General features: G+C 39.5%; 2 protein-coding genes across 3 annotated transcripts; both read right to left on the minus strand.

Moving 5' to 3' along the window:
* Positions 1-259: 259 nt before the first annotated feature.
* On the minus strand, positions 260-14,052 carry LY96 (lymphocyte antigen 96). 2 transcript variants are annotated; one of them, XM_026115159.2, is made up of 6 exons: positions 8,549-14,052; positions 8,145-8,194; positions 6,317-6,406; positions 5,262-5,390; positions 3,956-4,008; positions 260-972 (listed from the first exon to the last, which is right to left on the minus strand). In XM_026115159.2, exons 1-6 carry the CDS (start codon positions 8,593-8,595, stop codon positions 871-873), a joined length of 471 nt encoding a protein of 156 aa, XP_025970944.1. In that variant the 5' UTR covers positions 8,596-14,052; the 3' UTR covers positions 260-870. The 2 variants fall into 2 exon arrangements, with proteins under 2 accessions (XP_025970944.1, XP_025970945.1); XM_026115160.2 differs by having other exon boundaries at positions 8,145-14,052.
* A 1,172-nt stretch (positions 14,053-15,224) lies between these two features.
* On the minus strand, positions 15,225-19,345 carry TMEM70 (transmembrane protein 70). The gene is made up of 3 exons (XM_026115158.2): positions 19,113-19,345; positions 18,488-18,599; positions 15,225-17,070 (listed from the first exon to the last, which is right to left on the minus strand). The coding sequence occupies exons 1-3, from the start codon at positions 19,257-19,259 to the stop codon at positions 16,622-16,624; spliced, it is 708 nt and encodes a 235-aa protein (XP_025970943.1). The 5' UTR covers positions 19,260-19,345; the 3' UTR covers positions 15,225-16,621.
* Positions 19,346-20,051: the final 706 nt, after the last annotated feature.

Consider the following 20,051-nt stretch of genomic DNA (forward strand, 5'->3'; position numbering starts at 1 on the left):
TTGCTAGGCAGCTCCTGACGGAGAGCTGGGCACGAAAAACGACGTGTTTCGCCTCCCCCAGGCCTCCATCGCAGCCCAGCCCGGGGCCGTCAGTCGCTGCCCCGCGATGCCGCAGCAGTGCCAGCTCCAGCCCCACCACGGCCCGGCCACAGCCCGGCACCAGCACCGGTGCGGTGCCCGAGCTAAAAGCGTGTCTTGGGCCTGTGTGGTTGAGGTTATAGCTCCAGATGCCGTAATTCAGCGGTACTGAAGCAGCATATATGGTAAGATATTTCGCTTTGGATTTTATTAACATCAGCTAATAGTAGATAACAAGTTGGAACTCTTTTCTTTCACTATGGTGAAAACAGAGGAGGAGATTTGGAAGCCTTTAAAGATAATCAGAAAATAACAGGAGCATGAAAACTGTTTCTCAAGTTGGTCATACAGTCGAGTTTTATCGTTAATAGGAAAAACAAGGTTCTAGATTCAAATGCTGTCATGTTTTAAACTGAGTGCTGGTAAATACCTAGTTCTTGCAGCTCAGGACTTCAAAAATTCTTGCGTTAGTTTAGCGTGGTCTGAAGTACTCAGCTTTTTCGTTACTCAAGGCACAGCACTGAAACGCAGTTATTAATCTGACATCCATTCAGAATCACTCTCAGGATTAATCAGCAGGCCTGATTCCCAGACATGTTGTGCACATTGGCTGAGCATCTGATTACAGCAGTGCTATAAATGGATAAGACTATCCATCGTGCAAGCTTCCATACAGTACATGCTGTATTTTATCCCAGGATAATTAGTGTGCTTATTATTTCATAGATCAGATTCTGATTGCTTGCAGAAGGGATCTCTGTGTTCTGGAATTGTTTGTAACATTTGTCACATTCAGAGAGCTTCTTTTTTTACTGTCATGGTGAAATTTAGGCATATGAGCATATTCTTTTCAGAATCATCAGAGAATCCTTGCATAATAATAGTATATTTTCCCTAAAAGCAAGCAGAGAAAACAACAAAATCAGTGCATAATGCTACCCATTTCTGGCCAAGCAGTTAGTTAGCATGGTTCATGTTATTTCTGTTAGGATGGAAAAACAAAGATTCCCATCAGTGACTGTTATCATGAATATATTCAAATACACATGCACATGAAAAATATTGCACAACATCCTTTTCTCAACCCTAACACTAATGAACATAGGTTGTCATCTGGCTTATACTTCTCAGGGCTCTCTCCCAAACCAAGGACTCCTGCGCTCCCCCTTCCAGAGCTGGCCTCTTGATTAATGGTTCTGACTTGGGATTGCTGCTCCAGCTGACAAAATAGACGTACAAAGAGGAATTAACTGAGCTGACAGACCAGGCTCTGTTCTGCAGCAATGGGCAAGTGTGCTGCTTTTTTTTTTTTGTTCTTGCTGTGAGGCAGTATAACCTCGTTAGCCCTTATAGTTTACATCCAGCAGGGATTGAGACATACCGACATTTTTTCCGCTTTCTGCTCACTTTCTGCTAGCTTCTTCCCCCCAAATATATATGCCATAGCCACTGTATTTTATGGTTAGTCCTAGGAGAATCCTCCAGGCTCTATGCTGCACAGCTTCTGATCAGAGTCTTGTAATAGTTTGTTGTATTAGACAGTTTATTCTCTTGTTTTCAGCTATAATCAGGTACTGGATATTTGTTATTTCCATTCGGCCTCAATGGCATTTGCCAAACTGGTGGATTTTAGTGAGTGTATGATGTGAGTACATCAAATATCTGCTTGATAAAAGCTAAAACAACCTCATAGTATTACTGGTGGAATGAATGCCCCGGGTTTGGACATGATGTCAGGATTAGGAGGAAGTGAGAGAGAGAAGAGTGGGAGAAAAGACCCGTGATAGAGAACGGGAAAAGTTAGACAGAATGAAGGTATCTGAGTGCTGCCCTAAGGGACTAGATTCTAACCCTAATGCTAGAGTTAACCCTCGCTTTGGTCCTAGTTCAGTGAGTGTTGTTAGTCCCAGACATAATGAAACCAGGTGATGTTGCCAGCAACTGTCCTTGGTATAGCCTAGCACTTCCTTCTAAATCCAGGCTTTGAAGCAACTGACTGTTCTTGTCAAGTTTGGAGCCTAAACATAACCTCAGTTCTACTTCTAGCTTTAGTTCTAGTCATTTCTTCTAGTCCCTGCTCAAAATATAACCAGGACTGTTCCTCAGTATGAGGTCTCAAGCTGCCCTTTTGGCCCTAGCCTAAATCATGGTCTCAGGGTGCATTCAGGCCGTGGGTGCCTAGGGCTTTGGCTGCCTGTGCCCAGGGCCAGCTCTGCCACGGCACAGCTGCGTGGCCTTGGATCAGCCATGGGAGAAGGAGCTGTGAGGGGCCTCGGCTGGGCTTTCCCCCACCTTAAATGCAGCAGCTGCATTTAAGCCCCAGCTCTTGCTCATCGTCTCTGCCTAAGATATGTTGTAGGTACGCCTGTGCCTGACCTGGTACTTTCCTGACCCTGGCCTGACTTTCTGGTTTGGCCTTGGACCTGTCTCATGACTGCAGACTTTTCTCTGTGACTGAGGCTGACCCTGGTCACCACCACCAGCCCTGCCCTGCTCTCCTTGCTGGGCACAGTGGGATGGTACCCTGTTGGTGTGGGCACGGCCCTGCCGGCCTGGCCATCACCCTCAGCTCCCAGCTCCCTCCGTTGTGGAGTAGCCGCCTAATACTGCTGCCTGACAGGTGGGATCCTGCTTGCCCCAGTATTAGCCAGAAGTCCAGCTCTAACTCAGCCATGCTTTCTCATAGTAGACACTAAAGAAACCAACACCAGTCCTCATGTTAGCCCAGCTTTCCTTCCAGACCTAGGATTTTGCTCATCTACATCCAACAGTCTGATCCATAAAGCAACATAACCCTAGATTTAGCTGTTTTGTAGACATCTGTTTTATCCCCACACCCTCATGTAGACAGGAGACTCTTGTAAGCACCAGGACAAAAGTTAGCTTGGTGGGCCCCTTCTGAACTCAGATCTCACCCTACCTCTTTGACACCTGTCACCTTCCTCTTCCGATATGACAAGCTGGGGATGAGTGTCCGGGACCAGAAGGGCTCTTATGACTAATGTAAAGACTGGAAGGCTTGCAAGAGTTTCCTGTTTCCAGTAAAGGCTATGGTTAGGTTTAGTGCTTGGGCTGGCAGAGTCCCATGAAGAAGTGTCAGGCAAGCACAGATAAGCACCTCATCTCTCAGAGGACCTTTGGCAGGAGGGTTCCTGTCTACTAACAGCTCTGGGCTAGAAGGGATGCTGGGCTGGAGTTCAATTCTATTAAGAGGCCCATGAACTTTAAATTGAGGGTTAGGAAGGGGACGCTGGAGACTTTGTGCCGGTAGAAGCTCCTTAGCAACATTTGTGGGAATTAGTAGGGATGCCTGGGTTAGTGATGCTAAGGCTAGTGTCAGGGTCTTGGGAAAGTTCAGGCTGATGAGGCAGGTGTTGGATCAGAGTGGGCTAGCTTGAGGACTGGTCCTGCTCCTGGTTCAACACTGGAGCACTGCTTTTACTTTTGAATGTTGTTATCCCTCTTCAGATCTTTGAAAAAGGCTTCTGGGAGGAACAGCCAAGAGTGTGAAGAGAGTCTAAGAGAATGAATCAAATAGGAAGAAAGAATATGGATGGATTTACCCCACAGGCTAAAGTAAACACAATAATTTACCAAACAAACAGAATAATTAGTGTGACATTAACTAATACCTTTGGTCTTCTCTTTTACAAAATAAAGTTTATGGAAAGCTATGCATAGAGGAATAACCTGAGCACATCTATGGTTCCAGAATCACTACCATTCTGGAGCCATTACTTAAAGCATGAGAAAGTTTTCTTACATTTCCTTTTGCTGTTTTCTACAGTTTAGATGAACATCTCTTTCCAGAAAATATACACATATAAGTACATTATTTTACTATTGTTATCTCTTTATATAAAATGTTGGAAAGTACCTTTGGAAACATCGTTCTTGCACCTTTAACATCAAATGTTGTTGCAACTGTTTCTGTAAAATAGGGATCATCGCAGAAATGGTTACTTAATCATAAAGCCATCAATCAAACTTCCTAAATAACTTCAAAGCAATGTGCCATATCTCTCAGTAACAACACCAATGCTGTTCACTCTACCAAATGATAAAGCCTTCAGCTATTTCTTCTCCCAGAGCTTCATCTACTTGTCTAAATCACGTTAGGAAATAAAAATTAAGCACAATGCTACTGCAACATCTCCTGCAGACCCATCCAACTGATACCTCCAATAACTTAGCTTGTCATAGTAGTTCTTAATAACTGCACAGAGATGATATTCACTTTAAAAAAAGGAAAACATGGACTGCATACAGTGACCTCTGTCCTCGTCTTTTTTGCTTGTAGTCTGATACTACGAATTCTCTGGGTCTGAACTTGTGTCATGTTCATGTTGGTTAGTCCCTATGACAGGACTGACTCTTCTCTAGTAAGAAAAAGCATTATATGTCTGTGCAGAGGATATGATTAAAACACCATCTCCATCTAGCCACTTACTTAAATGAACTGTGTTCTAGAGATTAGTAGTGTCCCTGGCTCCCCTCAGATTTGTGTGTGCAGTCCAGTCAAATATACTATTTTCATGACATTTTAGAGATATTAACAACAAAACTGTGATAATGAGGTAAAGAATATTATTAATCCTACTTTACAGAGGCGGAAACTGCACTACAAAGACATTAAAGCACAGAATTTGGAGATTCTGTGTTTTAGCAGAGTTCTGGCATTGGAGAACTGCTTGGTCTGAATTATGTTACCCAAGCCAGGAGCTCAGGGTTCAAATAGCTGGTCCATGTGGCTTGACTAAAGTTAGAATCAATCTGAGTTTAGGCTGTGGCAAGTCTCCTTGTTCTCAAAGCCTCCCTTAGCTTGGTGAACCACGATGTCTTTCAGTAGCTTAAGCTGCTGCTTCTTGGAGCCAGAGATAACTCCCTGTTCAGCAACTAAGTTGGACCAGCTGCAGAGGAGCAAAGGACACCTTTGTAACGGCTGAAGTGCTGTAGCGTGGCTAGCTTTGATGGAAGCTCACCTTTACTTTTCTAGGTTTTCCTGCTAAGCCATGTGAATTGGTCTAGAATGTGGACAGAAAAATCTGTCTCCACGGGTTGATGAAATAGTCACTTAAGAAATCCGCTTAGTGGTAAGCATTTAAACAGGGGGCAGATTTTGTCTCTTTTATGGAGGCAGTCTGCAAGGCAAGGGAAAGGTACTGCATATTATTTACACTGACCTCCTTTCAGCGCTCCACAAACAACATATTCATCGTCAGCTCCGCTACAAAGAACTTCTTTCCAGTCTAATGCTTTGGCACCATCATACCAGACTTTAAAGACTATCTTCAAAAAGGTGATGTCGCTTCCTAGTGAAGACATTGCAAATAAGAAAAAGGTAACAGATAATGAGGAAAAACATACACGCAAACATGCTATTTAGATTAAAAAATTTTTTTCTTTAAAATATTTGTGTTTAAAGACCCCCCAAAACTAACAAAAATAAATAACTTAAACGATGTTATTTCCAGAGCATCAAAAATGTTTTTAAACAAAAAGCATTAATCTTCCAAAAATCTGTGAATGAAAAATTTCAAATTTTTTTTGTTTTAATTTCTTCAACAAAAATAACAGAGTTTTCACTCAGCTCCACAGCTAATCCAAATAAATGCTCAAAGGAGAACTGTCGGAGACACCACACCTGTAGATTTAAGGATGTATTACAAATAAACTGTCTGGCATGCTGATAGCCATCACAAAGGCATCTTTCTAGGGAAGCAAACTTAGCCCAGCCCCAAAATTTTTACTCAGAAGGTGACGTTTATGATACTGCAGATTTAAAGATTAATTTAAAGTTGGATTTCCCTACACAATCCATTACCACACTTCCAGCTTGTGGAATATGCATATCCTTAGTAGAAGTCCTGCCACACCTGGATAGTCAAATGGTATTATCTCTCCTTAAAAAGACTTGGATCAGAAGAGCTTGTGTGCCCGAAAAGCTTGTCTGCTTCTTCTGGACAAATGCATACGTACCTGAACTGCCTCCAGTTTCAATGTATAATGTCAGTCAGTGTGCAGAGCTCTGGCAACTGCTCAAGTCTAACTCACGCACACTGACTTCCACAAATAATTTAGAAATCATATTTTTTGTCCACCACATTACCAATTCCTTATGTAGGCACCGAAACTGCTCTCCTAAATAGTTCAACACTTAGAATGAAGTGCTAGCTTTTTGCTTGTATTGTATTTTTTGCATTAATAGAATATAATTCTTTGGCAAGGAGTGACTTACGTGGAATCCAGGTAAGAACAACATTCCAGATTGGTTTATTCACCAAGGTGCAAGGTGTTATATTAAACACAAAGGTCTGAACTATAGAATCTACAGGACAAAAAAGTATTTCATATAGTTAGTGTGAATAGACTTCTCTAGTAAAATAATAAAAGCATACATACATACACGGTTGCAATAAATACACATTTTAAATACATATTAAATATAAGGTACATATTACATAATACAAAATATCCATAGCAAACAGTAAATATGTATTTTAAATTATATTTCTAATTATTCATATGTTTAGAAGTCAAAAGTAAAATCATATTAAGTTGAGTTTAAGTAGTAAGAAAAGTCAATTGTTAGGTTGATATTTTGCACACAAACAGAGGCAAAAGTATCTTTATTTCTGTTTTGAAGTTACATGCTTTTTATTAGCATTATGTCAGCATGGTCCTCTGATGAAAATATCCCTACTTATGGTAATCATGGAAATTGTAGAAGCCTCCTAATAACAGGTAAATATGATTTTAATGGACCAGCATATTTTCCAGAATAAAGTAAATGAGTGTATGAGTAGATTTGCTTTATGACTGATCCACCTAATGTAGTACAACATGCACAAAGCAGATGTCAGTCTGGTATTTTAATTAAAAAAACATCATTCAGTGCCAGCCTTTGGAAGGACTTCCATTCAGTACTTTTATCTTAATTCTAGATATTGCTTCTTCTGGCTTTCCAAGGGTGTTCATCTTAAACACGTGCGGGTTTGCAGGTAGGGTGGGAGAAGCAGTGTAACTGCACGCTAAGCTGCTGACCACCTGAGGTAGTGAAAGTTGTTTCATGATGCTTTACAATGAGAAGTGCTGCCTTGTATTTTGGGGATTAAAGCAAGGGATGCGCAAAGGGAAACTGACTGACTGTTGGTAATCAGCAGCCATTGTCTTATCACAGAAACCAATGCGTGGGAAATTTTTACAGAAAAAGGGTAAACAGAACTCACTGTGGTCTTGAAGGTTTGATCTGTGAGCTTAAGTGTGGCAACTTTTACATTTAATAAATTTTAAAAGTGAGTATTAATGTAAAGCAAAGTACATAAAATAAACACTCCTTCTTGTGCCTTAATTCATACAGCTATTTTACAAGTGATATACCCTAGTAATGCCCACAGATTTTTATAAGACACGGCCCTTTCCTTGTGAAATATCTCCTCAAAAACCCACCTTCTTGCTGTTGGGTTCACATGAGCACACTTAGTCTGTCCAAGAGGTCTCCTGACATCAGTGCTTAGTTATCGCAAAATCCATGAAAAAACAGTAGGAAACTACATAGATCCAAAGGCCTATAATACAGACACAGCAAGTAAAGAGAGACACGCAATGTTGTCCCAGAGCACAACTGATTCTCCAGCCTGACAGAATCTCACATTAGGCCTTTCTTTTCCCATATGCCTAAAGCTATTGATTCAAATGTATTGGCTAAATCCATGCATATCGTTTATATGATATAGTACTCTCAGACCAAGTTTAAATCTCTTACCTTTTAATTTTTTCCTAAACCAAAACATGACTGCTTTACTTAGTAGTAAACCTCTCTTTTCTCATAGCTGATGCAACCAACATTGTGGTAATATTTATGCCCTATGCAGTGTACTTCCTATAATATGGTAATTAATAACAGAAATACAATCTAATTAACAACAGATATACATTCTAGCTGAGCTTATTTTTATTTTTCTGTATTCATCAAAGAAACAAATGAGAAAGATCACATTTCCTTAGGCTACAGTAACTATTGTGCAAACACCATATAAGAAAAGAATAAGGCATCTTTTACTTACCGCAAAAGATATATGATATTTCTAGATCTGGTGATGTACAAAGCAATTCACTTAGTCCCGGGGTAAACAAAATGAAAAAAAAAAGTTGAAACATAGTTACTTATCTTGGTTATTATACTATTTGACAGAACACTTTGTTTCGGTGAAAGAGGAACAAAAAATAAGCATAGTCATCCTCAGTCACATGGCTTCAGGGAATACTCAGCTATTTTGTCAAATTCTCTACAATCTTAATTAATCCTACTGTAGCACTACCACTTTTATCATTGTAAATTTGTGAAGAAAAAGAATTTCTGCCTTTGTTGTTGCATTTTTTCCAGACAATATAGCTCTAGTCATGAGTGAAAAATGAAAGAGAAAACAGCATAAAATAGGGAAGTGAGAAAAACTAAAAATATGATTACCAGAAACGTGTAAAAGGCAAGTTTAGTTGACTCATCAGAAGTAACATTTGCTAAGGCATAATTTCAAAGGCTCACAAAGTTTCCTATGCAAAATAAAGAAGAGAAAATCTACATTCAAATGGTGAAAAACAAATCCACTCTTTTACATATGTTAGTCAATACCTTTCACAAGTTTTCAGAATGAATGTCATATCAAGCCCACCATACTTAAAGGACATTCTGGTACTGTGGAGGAGTCTAATTAGATGATGTACTTCCAAATGTAGGTAAGGATGGGAATTTATGCAACCATCTCACATGTTATTGACTTGAGCCACTAATGTTCTGTACTGTCAGGTAGGTCTTTGAAGCTAGCATAGTGATATTTCTTAGTGAAAACAAGTTTATAAATCCATAAAATTACTACTGATGAGTCTGATCCCCCCTCCCTTCTCCTCTGTTTGACCTGTTCCCATGCTTTGCCTGGGAGTGGCTGGGGGAGAACGGCCCTACGCAATCAGCTGAAGAACACCAAGCCCAAACGCTGAATAATTTGGCCGTACAGTGCACAGGCGTGTAGCCAGAAGGATACTGAACATGATACAGTTAATAACAAAAGCTGTCAAATTGTGACTGAGATGTGTTCATAGGAAAGCATAATCTCCCTGTCATAACTAAAGACAGATTCAGAGTCTGATTTTAATTTAGGGCAGGGCTATGTTGAAAAACATAGCCTAAATTGCAGATTTTGTTACTCAGGTCTGAAACAATAAAACAAAAAATTTCCAAGCACTTTTGGAATTAGACTCCCTTGTTTTTGTCTGTCAGTGCAATACACAAAAAAATAACATAATCTTTTGTATTTTTCTGCTATATCAGCTCTGTGGACTAAACTGGGTCAGTTCTTACTCCACAAAATCAGCAACATTGCTAGTCCCAACTACGGAAATAGATAAAAAAAAAAGTTCAATGCCTCATCCAAAAAAGTACAATCACCATCTAACTGAGAGAAAATAAAATTACAAGGTTTTTTTTCTGAATATAATAAAATATGGAAACTTGTATTAACTGAATTATTTTTTCATGAGTTACCTTCTTGATTTATACATATGCCCACAGGCTCTTTATAGATCAGAAATTGTATTTGTTGAAATTGAAAAAGCAGCAATATATGCAAGACATAGGTATTCAATTTTGTGCTATGCAAGAAATTCAATAAAAATTACATGCAACAAATACTCAATTTTTCTGACATAGTGTCTAAAAGAACTTGTAGCTTTTATTCTCATAACTCGTATGTATGCTAGGGGAATATTTTACACATATTAAAGGTGAAGTAGCAAAAGAGCAAAAAATTGGCTTTCAGAAGCCCAAACATATTTAACCCAAAAGATAATTTAGGAATAGAGATATGCCACAAACTCAGCTGACTGTGCCCAGGAGAAGGGGCTACACAAACTAGTTAAGGAAGATGAGGAGAGTTCTGTTAAAAGTACTTACAGGTATCAACTGATGAGCTAATAAATGTAATAATTCACAATGGAAGATAAAAATTTCAAAATTTAATAAGGTTAGAGAATTCTCTTTGATACTTTCAAATGTGCCTACAGATGATAAGAAGAATTACACCACCTAATTGAGTTCAATACTGAAAGAAAGTTCTAATATTTGGCTTTTAAGTCTGAATTCAAAATGACATGGTTTTCCTGACATATCTCCAGAGCACATACATCACACAGAGATTTTAGCAGTTGTTTAACAGGACATAATGAAGCATACGAACCCTTTGTAATCATAGCAATGATAGAGTTATGTTTCAAAAGGCGCAAATTTGGCTTTAAAATAGCAAAATATATAATGAAACTAAAATAAAGCAAGAAGACTTCAGTAGCGGCAAAAAGAAAAGGAGGAATGAAACAGCCATTAAAGAGGAGTTGCCTTTTACGTGTACAGCCACCATGTCAAAAAAGGTTTCTTATTAATCACAGAGCCGTGGCCACTGATTTGAGAGCCACTGATCTGGAGTGAGTCTAACAAGCAAGAAGGCAGAAGTAGGCTCTCCATCGACTCTTCTGTCAGTCCAGCAGATTTAGCGCAAGTCACAGGACAGTTTTAAGCAGGCATGAGAGCACACTGCCTGTACCGCGTTGACGTGCATGGCACAGCTCAGCCGGCTGGAAGCGTGTCCGTCCCTCTGATGCCAGACTTGTACTTGCTCTGCTGCACTGAGCGTTGCCTGACTGATAAACTCAGGGGCAGATTGGAAAAAGCACTGCAGATTTATGAGATTTTATATAAAAGTGCTTTTAGCTTATGTGAAGATAAGCTCTCAGCTGAACCCTGTGACTTGCTAGACCTGGATCTAGAATAGGTGGTTTTTCAGATACTTGATTCAGTAAATGATATCGATGAGGAATGAGTTCCCCCTGGTGGCTTATACAGACAGCCAGGAAAAACTTTGTATTCTCTGCTATTCTTTATTGAAGTTTTATTGTACAAGTCAAGACTATTTGTTCTTAAATCAAAATAATCTCAATTTTATATCTTTTCAGCTAATTCAGGTTTAGTTGCACGTGGCTTCTGATGCCCTTATCGATGGCATTCATATAACTGAACTCTTGTGATGCTTGTTGACAAAAGCCCTAAACTAGTGCACTGTAGGTGTGAGGGGTCTGCTTTGGCCCTTTCAAGATAGTATAAAAGGGCACTGGAAAGGAAGGAGATAAACTTACTTACATTTTATTTTTACTAAATACTCTTTCTTTACTGTAACATTTTCTTATATACTCTGAGGAGGAAGGTGAAAAGGAAAGAAGGATGAAAAGGAGAGAAAGGAAATTGGGGAGAGCTACACAATAGTGTTATTTTACTGGAGTTTTGTGACAGTTTACTTCACTTGTTTTGAAATCCTTTGTAACTGCATTTGATAGGGACTGACTCTCATATCAGGTTTTAGCAGTACCCAAAATAAATCCAAGTCCAGAGAATTTAGAACTTCATGCCTATGACTTTTCATTTCCTCTGCATCTGAGATGCTGAGAGGAAGAAGTTTAACACTAAGCTTCCTCACTAATTTATGTTTAAAAACCTTACCCTAATTTATAAGATTTTTATTTTCTTTTTCAGTAAATCTAAAAAGTGCTTAGCTTATATGTGATTGCTTTTCAAAATAATCGCTTTGTATTTGGTTTGTTGGCTGCAGATGAGTACTTTGACCTGAAGAGCAGTTATGAGTCACTGAAATCTCCCTCAGAAAAGATTTATAATATACATTATCATAATATCCCATCTCAGAAAAAAATATTAACAGTATTCCAGGACAGCAGAGGAAAGCACTCCATTTTAAACCATTAATCAGAGAGAATTATAAAGCTTGAGATGTATGTAGATGCACTTTCTAGAAGACACCAATATGTCCAAGTTCTTGGGATGTAACAGCATAATTCCCAAAACCTCATGTTAACTGAAAACTCTTTTAAGATGTTTTTCTATTTATTCAATAGAAAAAGAGGAAATGATCATTTAATTTTCTTTGCAGGACCATTTGTGTCAGTTTTTGAAGCAGATCTTTATGCAGGTGGAAGCAGACACGATTATTGCTTCTGATCTTGGGTTTAGGTTTGCTGTTGCAGATTCTCCAGTATAAAGGGACTATGTACAGGGCATTTGTTCACATAACAAAGTACACCTGACAGTCAACACGGAGAACACAAAATTGTAGGAATTCACAGGCAAATTTCCTTTCTTAAATCCTCTCATCCCATCTTTGACAATATTTATTAGTGCATATTTTATGCATAGTTTAAGCAAAAAGTCATGACGAGGGAGGCTAGAGAGAGAAAGAGGATTCATCTTCTCTGCATATGGCTGATGAAGTACTTAGGATGCCAGGGAGGCCAGTCCAAGAGCAGTGCAACAGCAGATATCTGGTGGTGAGTCTGTAGCATTTGAGAAGGCAAGGAAATAGTTGGGAGAGGAAGAAAGGGAGTGACAAGCATTATTCTGAACGTATTGGTAAGCCTGCCAAATGCATTTTGGCTTCCTGGTTTGATTCGAATGTGTTAAGTTAAATCGCTGGACACGGTTAAGTGAAATACAGGCTAGCTGCTATCCTGTGGAAACAGTTATGTTGAAATAACCCTCTGCCTGATGCCAACAGGCTAATAGTTTATTCTTTTCAAGCCAAGTTTAGGATTAAAGCTTATAGGTATACTCTAAAGAGCATATTAAACCATTAAACTTGGCAGGAAGAGGAGAAAGCAGAGGGTAAAGGGAGAAGAAAGGGTTATGTCCTACCTGAGGCTGATATCCAGAATGGATACCACAGCAGCACAGTCTGCCATTGGTATTCTGGGAATGGAGATGGTTGGACACATTTTGGGGCTGTGTGCTCTTGCTCTCTCTTTTCCGTGCATAAAGTAGCTGCTCTTTTGAGCTGAGGTCTGTACAGCTGTCAGATGATCTTATTTTTATCAGTGGATCCAGCTCTTAGCTAGCCTACTTGTTCTATTTCTTGGTGGGGCTGAAGCAGGCTGTGCTGTACATGGGGTCATGAAGAACTTCATGGTACAAGCACACAACTCCAGGGCAACCAAATTACAGCAGCTTACTAAGTTTCTACTTCTTAAGTTATACTGAGAAATTATAACTATTCACTTGTGTGCTCTTAGTTTTTATAGCACAGATAGAATTTCATGAAGTTTCCATTGCCTTAATTATACTCTCTACAGTGTGAAAGACTTGCACAGCTTGTCTTCATCTTTGCCAGTGCAGTGACTCTGGTTTGTAATAAAACAAGCTCAAGTGAAACTAGTTATCTATTAATTCTAGAGACTGTGGTTAAGAGTCTGAAGTACCTCAGAGCTTTAAAGATATCTCTTTAAAGTATGTTAAGGGGATAATTTTCTCACCAGAAATTCTTACATTTGCAAGAAAAGTCTGAGGACTGAGGGATAATTTAATTTAAAGAATAAAATTAAAGAATGACAAGAAGCATTGTACTTTATAATTACGAACAGATAGGGACTAATGAATAATACTGTGGACAAAGCCAAAAACTTGAGAAAAAGGGAAAGGAACACTGGCAGGAAAACAACATGTAATCAGAGAGTGAAAAGAAAAAACTGTAAGTACACATCCTGTCTATCTTCAGAGGAAAAGCAGCAGTCATCTATGACCTTCTGTGGAACCTCTAAAGGCTGGAAGGGAATAGGAGATGAGTCCAGGAAGGAGGTTTGAGTCATTTCATATGTTCCTGCTCTTCACGCCAGATTGAGGGGAACAGGCACTAGAGTGAGTAACATGTGAGACCCAGCTGCTAGTGACAAGTGACTGGCTGGTACTGGGAAGTTTGCAGGAGCTGGCAATTTCCACAGTAGCTATAGTCTTGCAAATAAGACAGCTTGTGGGTCACATATTTTAGAAGACTGAGCCTCTAAATCAGTGTTTCCTTCAGAATTTCCACCAACATGTATGAGCACATTGTCTAGGACTTACAAATTACCTGTTTCTTCCATGTTGCACACAACTTACCTACATCAGAAAAAATGTCAGGAACTACCAGAGGGGAAATGCTAGCAACTTGTAATACCTCTGCGATCAGAACTGTTTTTCACCAAATGTATCAAACTAAAGAATAAAAAAAAACAAGAAGAAAAAAGTTTACAATATTAATAGAATTGTGAAGGATATGGAGCTGATATTAAAAATCAGTGCTTAATCAGGCTTTAGGAGTTACTTAACAGCAATCTGAGTTTCCTGAAACACTTACTGCAGGATTTGTTAGTAGCAAGAGGGCCTGTTTTCCTCTACGTACGGTTCATAACAAATGCCTAGGACAGGAAGCATCCAGTCTCCCACTCAGAAATGCACTTAGTGCACTATGCAACACATCTGAACTCTGCGATCAGGAGAAAGGATGGGCTGGTCTGATAAAAGGAGCGAAGAACTAAGACATCTGCTAGCTTAACCTGCATTTCTCTGCTTGAAGACAAACAGGCAGAAGAAATAGTATTTTAATTCTATATATATATTTTTTAAAGAAACTTAGCCACTGAAATGGAAATGTCTTACTATTATTGCTTAAATCTGAATTAGCAAAAATCTCAAATTTAACAGTGAAAATTTTTTGCAGTTGAAAGAAGACTGATGATTTTGTTATTGTCTGTGTGGGTTTGTAAATACAATTTTTGGGCCCTTCTCTTTACCTTCTCTTGCAAACTCTGTTTCCTGTTCTCCCTCTATTTGGCATTTAAAGATGATTATGTTAACTTAATCTACAAGCACAAAAAGAAGGGAGTAAACATATCAGATGTGGAAAGAATGAAAAGATTAATTAGGTGTAAAACTTAATTTTCAATAAGCACAAGTACTAAAAACCAGGGATCAGAATTGCATGCTACTGGCCTCATATTTTCAGCATAATGTATGGAATATATTTTTTGTGTATTATTGGTCACCTATCTAGTGTTACCGGCTTAATGGAGGCTGGATCAGGCTTCTAAGATTATAGCTGTTCCAACACAAAAGAAGCATGTCAAAAATATTTGGATGGGCCAATTTGCTTTCAAATCATTCAGCAAACATATCCCGAGTAGTTTCAGTAGTCAGAACAACAGTATTTAAAAATACTGGTATTTTAATATGATCTATGGTGTCATCCTGTGACAGGACATTAAAATAATAGTCTTAGAAGCCATTTAGACTTTTAAATACATTCTTTTTACTCAGAATTTAGAAAACATCTGTAAAGACAGTTATAACTTTTTCCTTATCTGCAGCATCAAGATGACTTCATTAGTAGCAAGCATCAGATTTACTCATTACAAATTACACTGCTAACACAAAAGGATTAACGTGAATTTTGCTTATATTCTTTTCCAATTCAGTCATTTTTTTAAACTTCAAAATATTTAGGCCTTTCATTATTTAAAAACAAGTATCCATCACTTTACATGACAAAACTCTGCTTGGGCTGAAAACATTTAAATCCAATTTCATATTCAGAGTGCAGAACTAATCTAACAAATCCAGTCAGGCAAAAAGATCCAAAGGTCTAATCCTCTTTTTAATTGAACTAAAGGTGGCTTTCTTTGCAAAGCTAAATAAATAAATAGATAGAGAGGTATTTTTAAAGGCAGAAAACCTAAACAGTACTCTAGAGAAGATTCCTTTTTGCTTCCCCAGCAAGGTTTCCATTTTAAAGGAAAGTTTCCATTTTTTACTGAAAAGTTTCCATTTTAACCATTATCTGCTAGTATTTTCTTTAAATCAGTACAAGTACAGCACACACTTTAGACAGTATTTTGACAGAGCAGATGTTATGCCAGAATGCTTGCCTCCTTCCCCCCTGCCCCCAGAAGAGAAAGATCACTTGTTCTCCACCTCTGGGGACAGAGTTGCTTGGGTGTGGGCCTATCGCTTAAGAGGCCATGCAGTAAATGTGAATAGCTAGAGTTTATTAAGGCTCAGCCATTCTTCCTATCCTCCCCAGAGGCCTGCAGGCAAGGGAACTAGCAACACCTGTCTGCTTTCTGAAGACTCCTCCAGGCTACTGATGTTCTCACAGAGGGAAGTGAAAGCCATCTCCATGCCTTTATACTGTCTGTGAAGTATCAACAAGAAAACCTGGCCTTTTTGCATTAAGTGCAATTAATCTTTAAGCCTTAAAAACTTAACTAATTACTTGATGGGTAATGAGTATTGATGATTTTTTTATATGAATGACTCCTTTTAAAATAGAGTTGATGAGTTTGCAGCACAGACTGAACAGCCTGTGCATTTTACAGTTCCCCTGGACAGTTAACAATAAAAATCAAGCCAAGAACAAATAAGCACAAGACAGATATAAGCATTTGTTTTACTGTGTTTTGTGTCATTAACTCTGAAGAAATCTCTCACTGTTTACAAGTTATTTAAAAAAAAAAAAAAAAAAAAAAAAAAAAAAAAAAGACTTTGGGCTTTTATACATTCCAAAATGCATCTGAAGAACTCTAACAGTATCTGAGACTTAAAAAAATGTTACAGAATTGTACATTCTTTCACACAGGTAGCACTGCACCACAAATAATGACAGTGACATTCATTATCTTCAAATTATTTGCTTTCAGTGGCTTCCTTTTTCTCCTCAAAGTCAAAATAAAAAGGTTTGTCATAGCCCATGAGATGTTCATAATCCTCTGGATTTGGAAAAAGCATTGGATTAACAAGCATTGATTTAGTTTTAGCATAAAATGTTGTAAACATCTTGGTGATGTCTGGAATCTTTACATCATTCTGATGGAAGACAGTCGCTTTTTCTGCCAGGATTGCGTTATATGTAATGGCTGTATATGTGTCCATTTCAGCTTTATAATAGAGTCGAATTACATAGCCTTTTGTAAGGATATGCAAGGTTACTGGCGTTACAAATGTAAAAAACCCTATCAAGCCATAAAAGGCAGCTTGTACCAACAGACTTTCAGATCCAATACCCGTTTTGAGCATGATGTAGGGCATCATGAAAAGGTTGAATATGCTGGTAGAATAAGAGAAAAATCTCACACCTGCACAAAACAAACAAACAAAAACACAGGAAAACAAGGTTAATACTTGTGGGTAAAAATACCTCTACAGTTATGTATGTTCTGTTCCTATATATCCATTGCATTAGTTGAACAGTTAACATTACCGAAAATTCAGTCTTTTCGTTTGTTGACCTTTTGTTTGTTTTTACACCCAAAAACACATGAAACCATTGCTAGGAACCAGAAATTTCAGCCCTCTCTTCCTGCCACTATTATGGTTTGTTTATAGATTCATGTCAGATTTTATTAATGCTGGTAGAGCTGGCTCTATTTCTACAGTGAACACAGCTATTATACTATTAGCTATTATGCACACCTGCAAAGTATTCACTAGTACATTTCTAAAGGAAACCATCATCTTAGGTTCAGCTGGAGAAAAAAAAGAGGTGAAAGTATTTCACAGAAAAAGAAGGATTTCCCTCTTGAGTAATTCAGCAGTGCAACAATAAGAAATACACATAGACAAACTGTTTGCCTCTAGTAAAGTAAGTCAGTAGTTACATAAAGCTAGTCTAACAAATAGGATACTGAACTCAAAAGAAATTTGAATTTGACTTCAGTCATGGACATCTGTAAATTAAATCATGGCTCCATCAGAGCTAACGTAGACATTCAGTATGCCTTTCAAAGAGAAGTGTGCTTGGTCCTCCACTTCAGTTAATCCTAAAAACTAGTTTATTCAACAATGACAAGTACTCCACCGTCATCTTTACATGCAGTTTAAAGGACAGGCACCACCGTGATTGCCTGCAGTTGCCAGCCACCATAGGAACCAGTAGTCTAAACTACTGTGAAAATTATGTTAAGGCATACTTCCTTCCTCTTTAAGGTGCATATCAAAAAATGCATATCAAAAACATCTTGTTGTTTACTTTTCGCTACGTCTTTGGAAAATTGGCTGGTCAAAGAGAGATCAACAGAAGTCATTAGTGATAGCATGTTTCATCATACTATCTGCCAACTTCGGGAACACTTCAGTCATATTTGAAAGTATGCTGAATGCAAATGGCTGTTACAGCTAGTCTTTGGTCCTTGGTAGGATAAATGCACTCCAGAAGCAGGCTGAGGGATTTGAGAGATGCAGGATAGCTACAGAATTCACTGGAGACCAAAAAAATCACTATAACATTATATATTAATAATATATATGAGAAATATGAAATAATATTAACATGAATATGATAAATATTATTAATAATATGAAATAATATTAATGTTAATCATCACAAACTGTGGAAGCAAACATCAAGGACCACAACATTTTTTTGTTGCACAAAGAATCTGGGGTTTAGCACAATTGGAAGAAGAATGTTCTCTTTTTTAAATGTTACATTTTATAGTTATTAAATATTGTTTAAAAAAAATATGGCAATGCAAATCACTTCAAGTCACATACCTAACACCGCCTTGGCGAGACTTCCCGTATAAATTAGTCTTCCATGTTCTGAGTGTTCCTGAAGGGGAAGTGTGCTGAGGCTGCGAACAGCCAGCCCTTGGAAAGATGTAACCTAGAAGATAAAAGCAGCATATGGCCAACCAACATCAGTATCAATCTACTTTTCATATAAAAAAGAAGCTTCTCCTTTTGCTGAACCCATTCCCAGCACCTGAAGTTGGAGGCTAAAAGTTAAATTACATTACAAGGCACACCACAAGCAAGGTTCAACTAGCATTTTGCTTATTTTAACAACCTTTCACTGAGTTATCCTAAAATAGTCTTAAAATTGGCAAACAGCTTGCAAATAATCTTGCAATCCTTCCACTTACATAGGGCAGGGAGGCACTTACAGCCTTTAGCCCTTAAAAACCTGGTAGGAACCCAGCTCCGGCCCCAATCCCCCAATAAATTTGGCACCCAGAGCGGCCAACGGCTGGTGCAGCCCGCACGGGAACCTCAGATTTCCCTGTAAATCTGTATTTTGCGCAGACGGAAATGCTGCAAATCGGCGAACATGGAATCAGTCACCCCCCACCCCCCCCCAAGCCTCTCCGGGGCGGACGAGGCCTCCCCCCCCCCGCACCTGCTGGCCCCCCGCGGGCGCGGGCAGGGCCGCCCGGCGGCGGCGGCAGGCGGCCGGGGCCCCGCAGCGAGCGGCGCCTCGCAGCCAGGCGGCAGCGGCTGAGGCCGGGCCGGCGACGCGGCGGCAGCCCGCAGCCAGCAGCAGCATCGCGGGCCGCGCGGCAGGGCAGGCCGGCCGGGAAGGAGGGACGGAAGGAGGGAGGAGCACGGCGCCCCCGCCGTCCGCCCCCGCCGTCCTGCAGCCCGGCGCTTTGGTTCCGCCGCCAGAAAGGGTCCGGCCGCGGCTTGCTGCACTTAGCGTCAGCTGCCCGGGCCGGAGCCGCCGCGTGCACACCTTAACGGCGCAAAACTAGCAGCCGAGTTGGAACTGGCCGACAGCCAGTCTCGGCCCTGCTGGTTCAAGTAGCCTGGCCCTATGCTGATGGTAATGTAAGCGTAGATTTGTCTGACAAGACCCCTGAACAAGCCGTTCTCGTTTCAGTGACAAGAGTGCGCAGGCGCGTGTGAGGTAGAAAAACGCGTAAAAAATAAGGTGGTAAAACCAAGAGCTCAAAACTGAGGAAATGAGTCAGACACAAATGATGCTGCGGACAGTGAGCACATGGAAATTAGAGTAATACACAAATGAAAGGTGCCTGTGAAAACTTAGTTTTAGTGCATCTGACTTGTGAAGGAAGATGTTTTTCCAAACAGTCGGCATTACTTTTTTTTAATCAATTTTTAGATGTGGCTGAAAATTACAATATACTGTAAAACCATTGGCAGAAATCCTTTTGCCCTACGGTGCTGGATGGTTTCCCTTTAGCAGAAAGGAAACAAAGTATTTGGTTTTCATTCGCAGCAATTTTACAAACAGGCTTTTGCCCACTACTGCAGTCACGGCTTAACGAGACGGGACGAGGGTGGTGTTTTAGCCCTGGGGCCGTAAGAGGCAGGGACG

Source organism: Dromaius novaehollandiae, chromosome 2 (assembly GCF_036370855.1).
Source record: "Dromaius novaehollandiae isolate bDroNov1 chromosome 2, bDroNov1.hap1, whole genome shotgun sequence".
Taxonomy (NCBI): domain Eukaryota; kingdom Metazoa; phylum Chordata; class Aves; order Casuariiformes; family Dromaiidae; genus Dromaius; species Dromaius novaehollandiae.

Excerpts from the sequence above, each read along its gene's own strand:
- LY96 (XM_026115159.2), bottom strand. The coding sequence starts at position 8,595 with ATGTTACTTCTGATGAGTCAACTAAACTTGCCTTTTACACGTTTCTG. Across the intron at positions 4,009-5,261 it reads TTGTGGAGCGCTGAAAGGAG|AAACAGTTGCAACAACATTT; the intron begins GTCAGTGTAAAT and ends CCTATTTTACAG. Across the intron at positions 973-3,955 it reads CAAGAACGATGTTTCCAAAG|GGAAAATATACTATTATTAT; the intron begins GTACTTTCCAAC and ends GCTTGCTTTTAG.
- TMEM70 (XM_026115158.2), bottom strand. The coding sequence starts at position 19,259 with ATGCTGCTGCTGGCTGCGGGCTGCCGCCGCGTCGCCGGCCCGGCCTCA. Across the intron at positions 18,600-19,112 it reads CGCCCGCGGGGGGCCAGCAG|GTTACATCTTTCCAAGGGCT; the intron begins GTGCGGGGGGGG and ends TTTATCTTCTAG. Across the intron at positions 17,071-18,487 it reads TCTCGCCAAGGCGGTGTTAG|GTGTGAGATTTTTCTCTTAT; the intron begins GTATGTGACTTG and ends TGTTTTGTGCAG.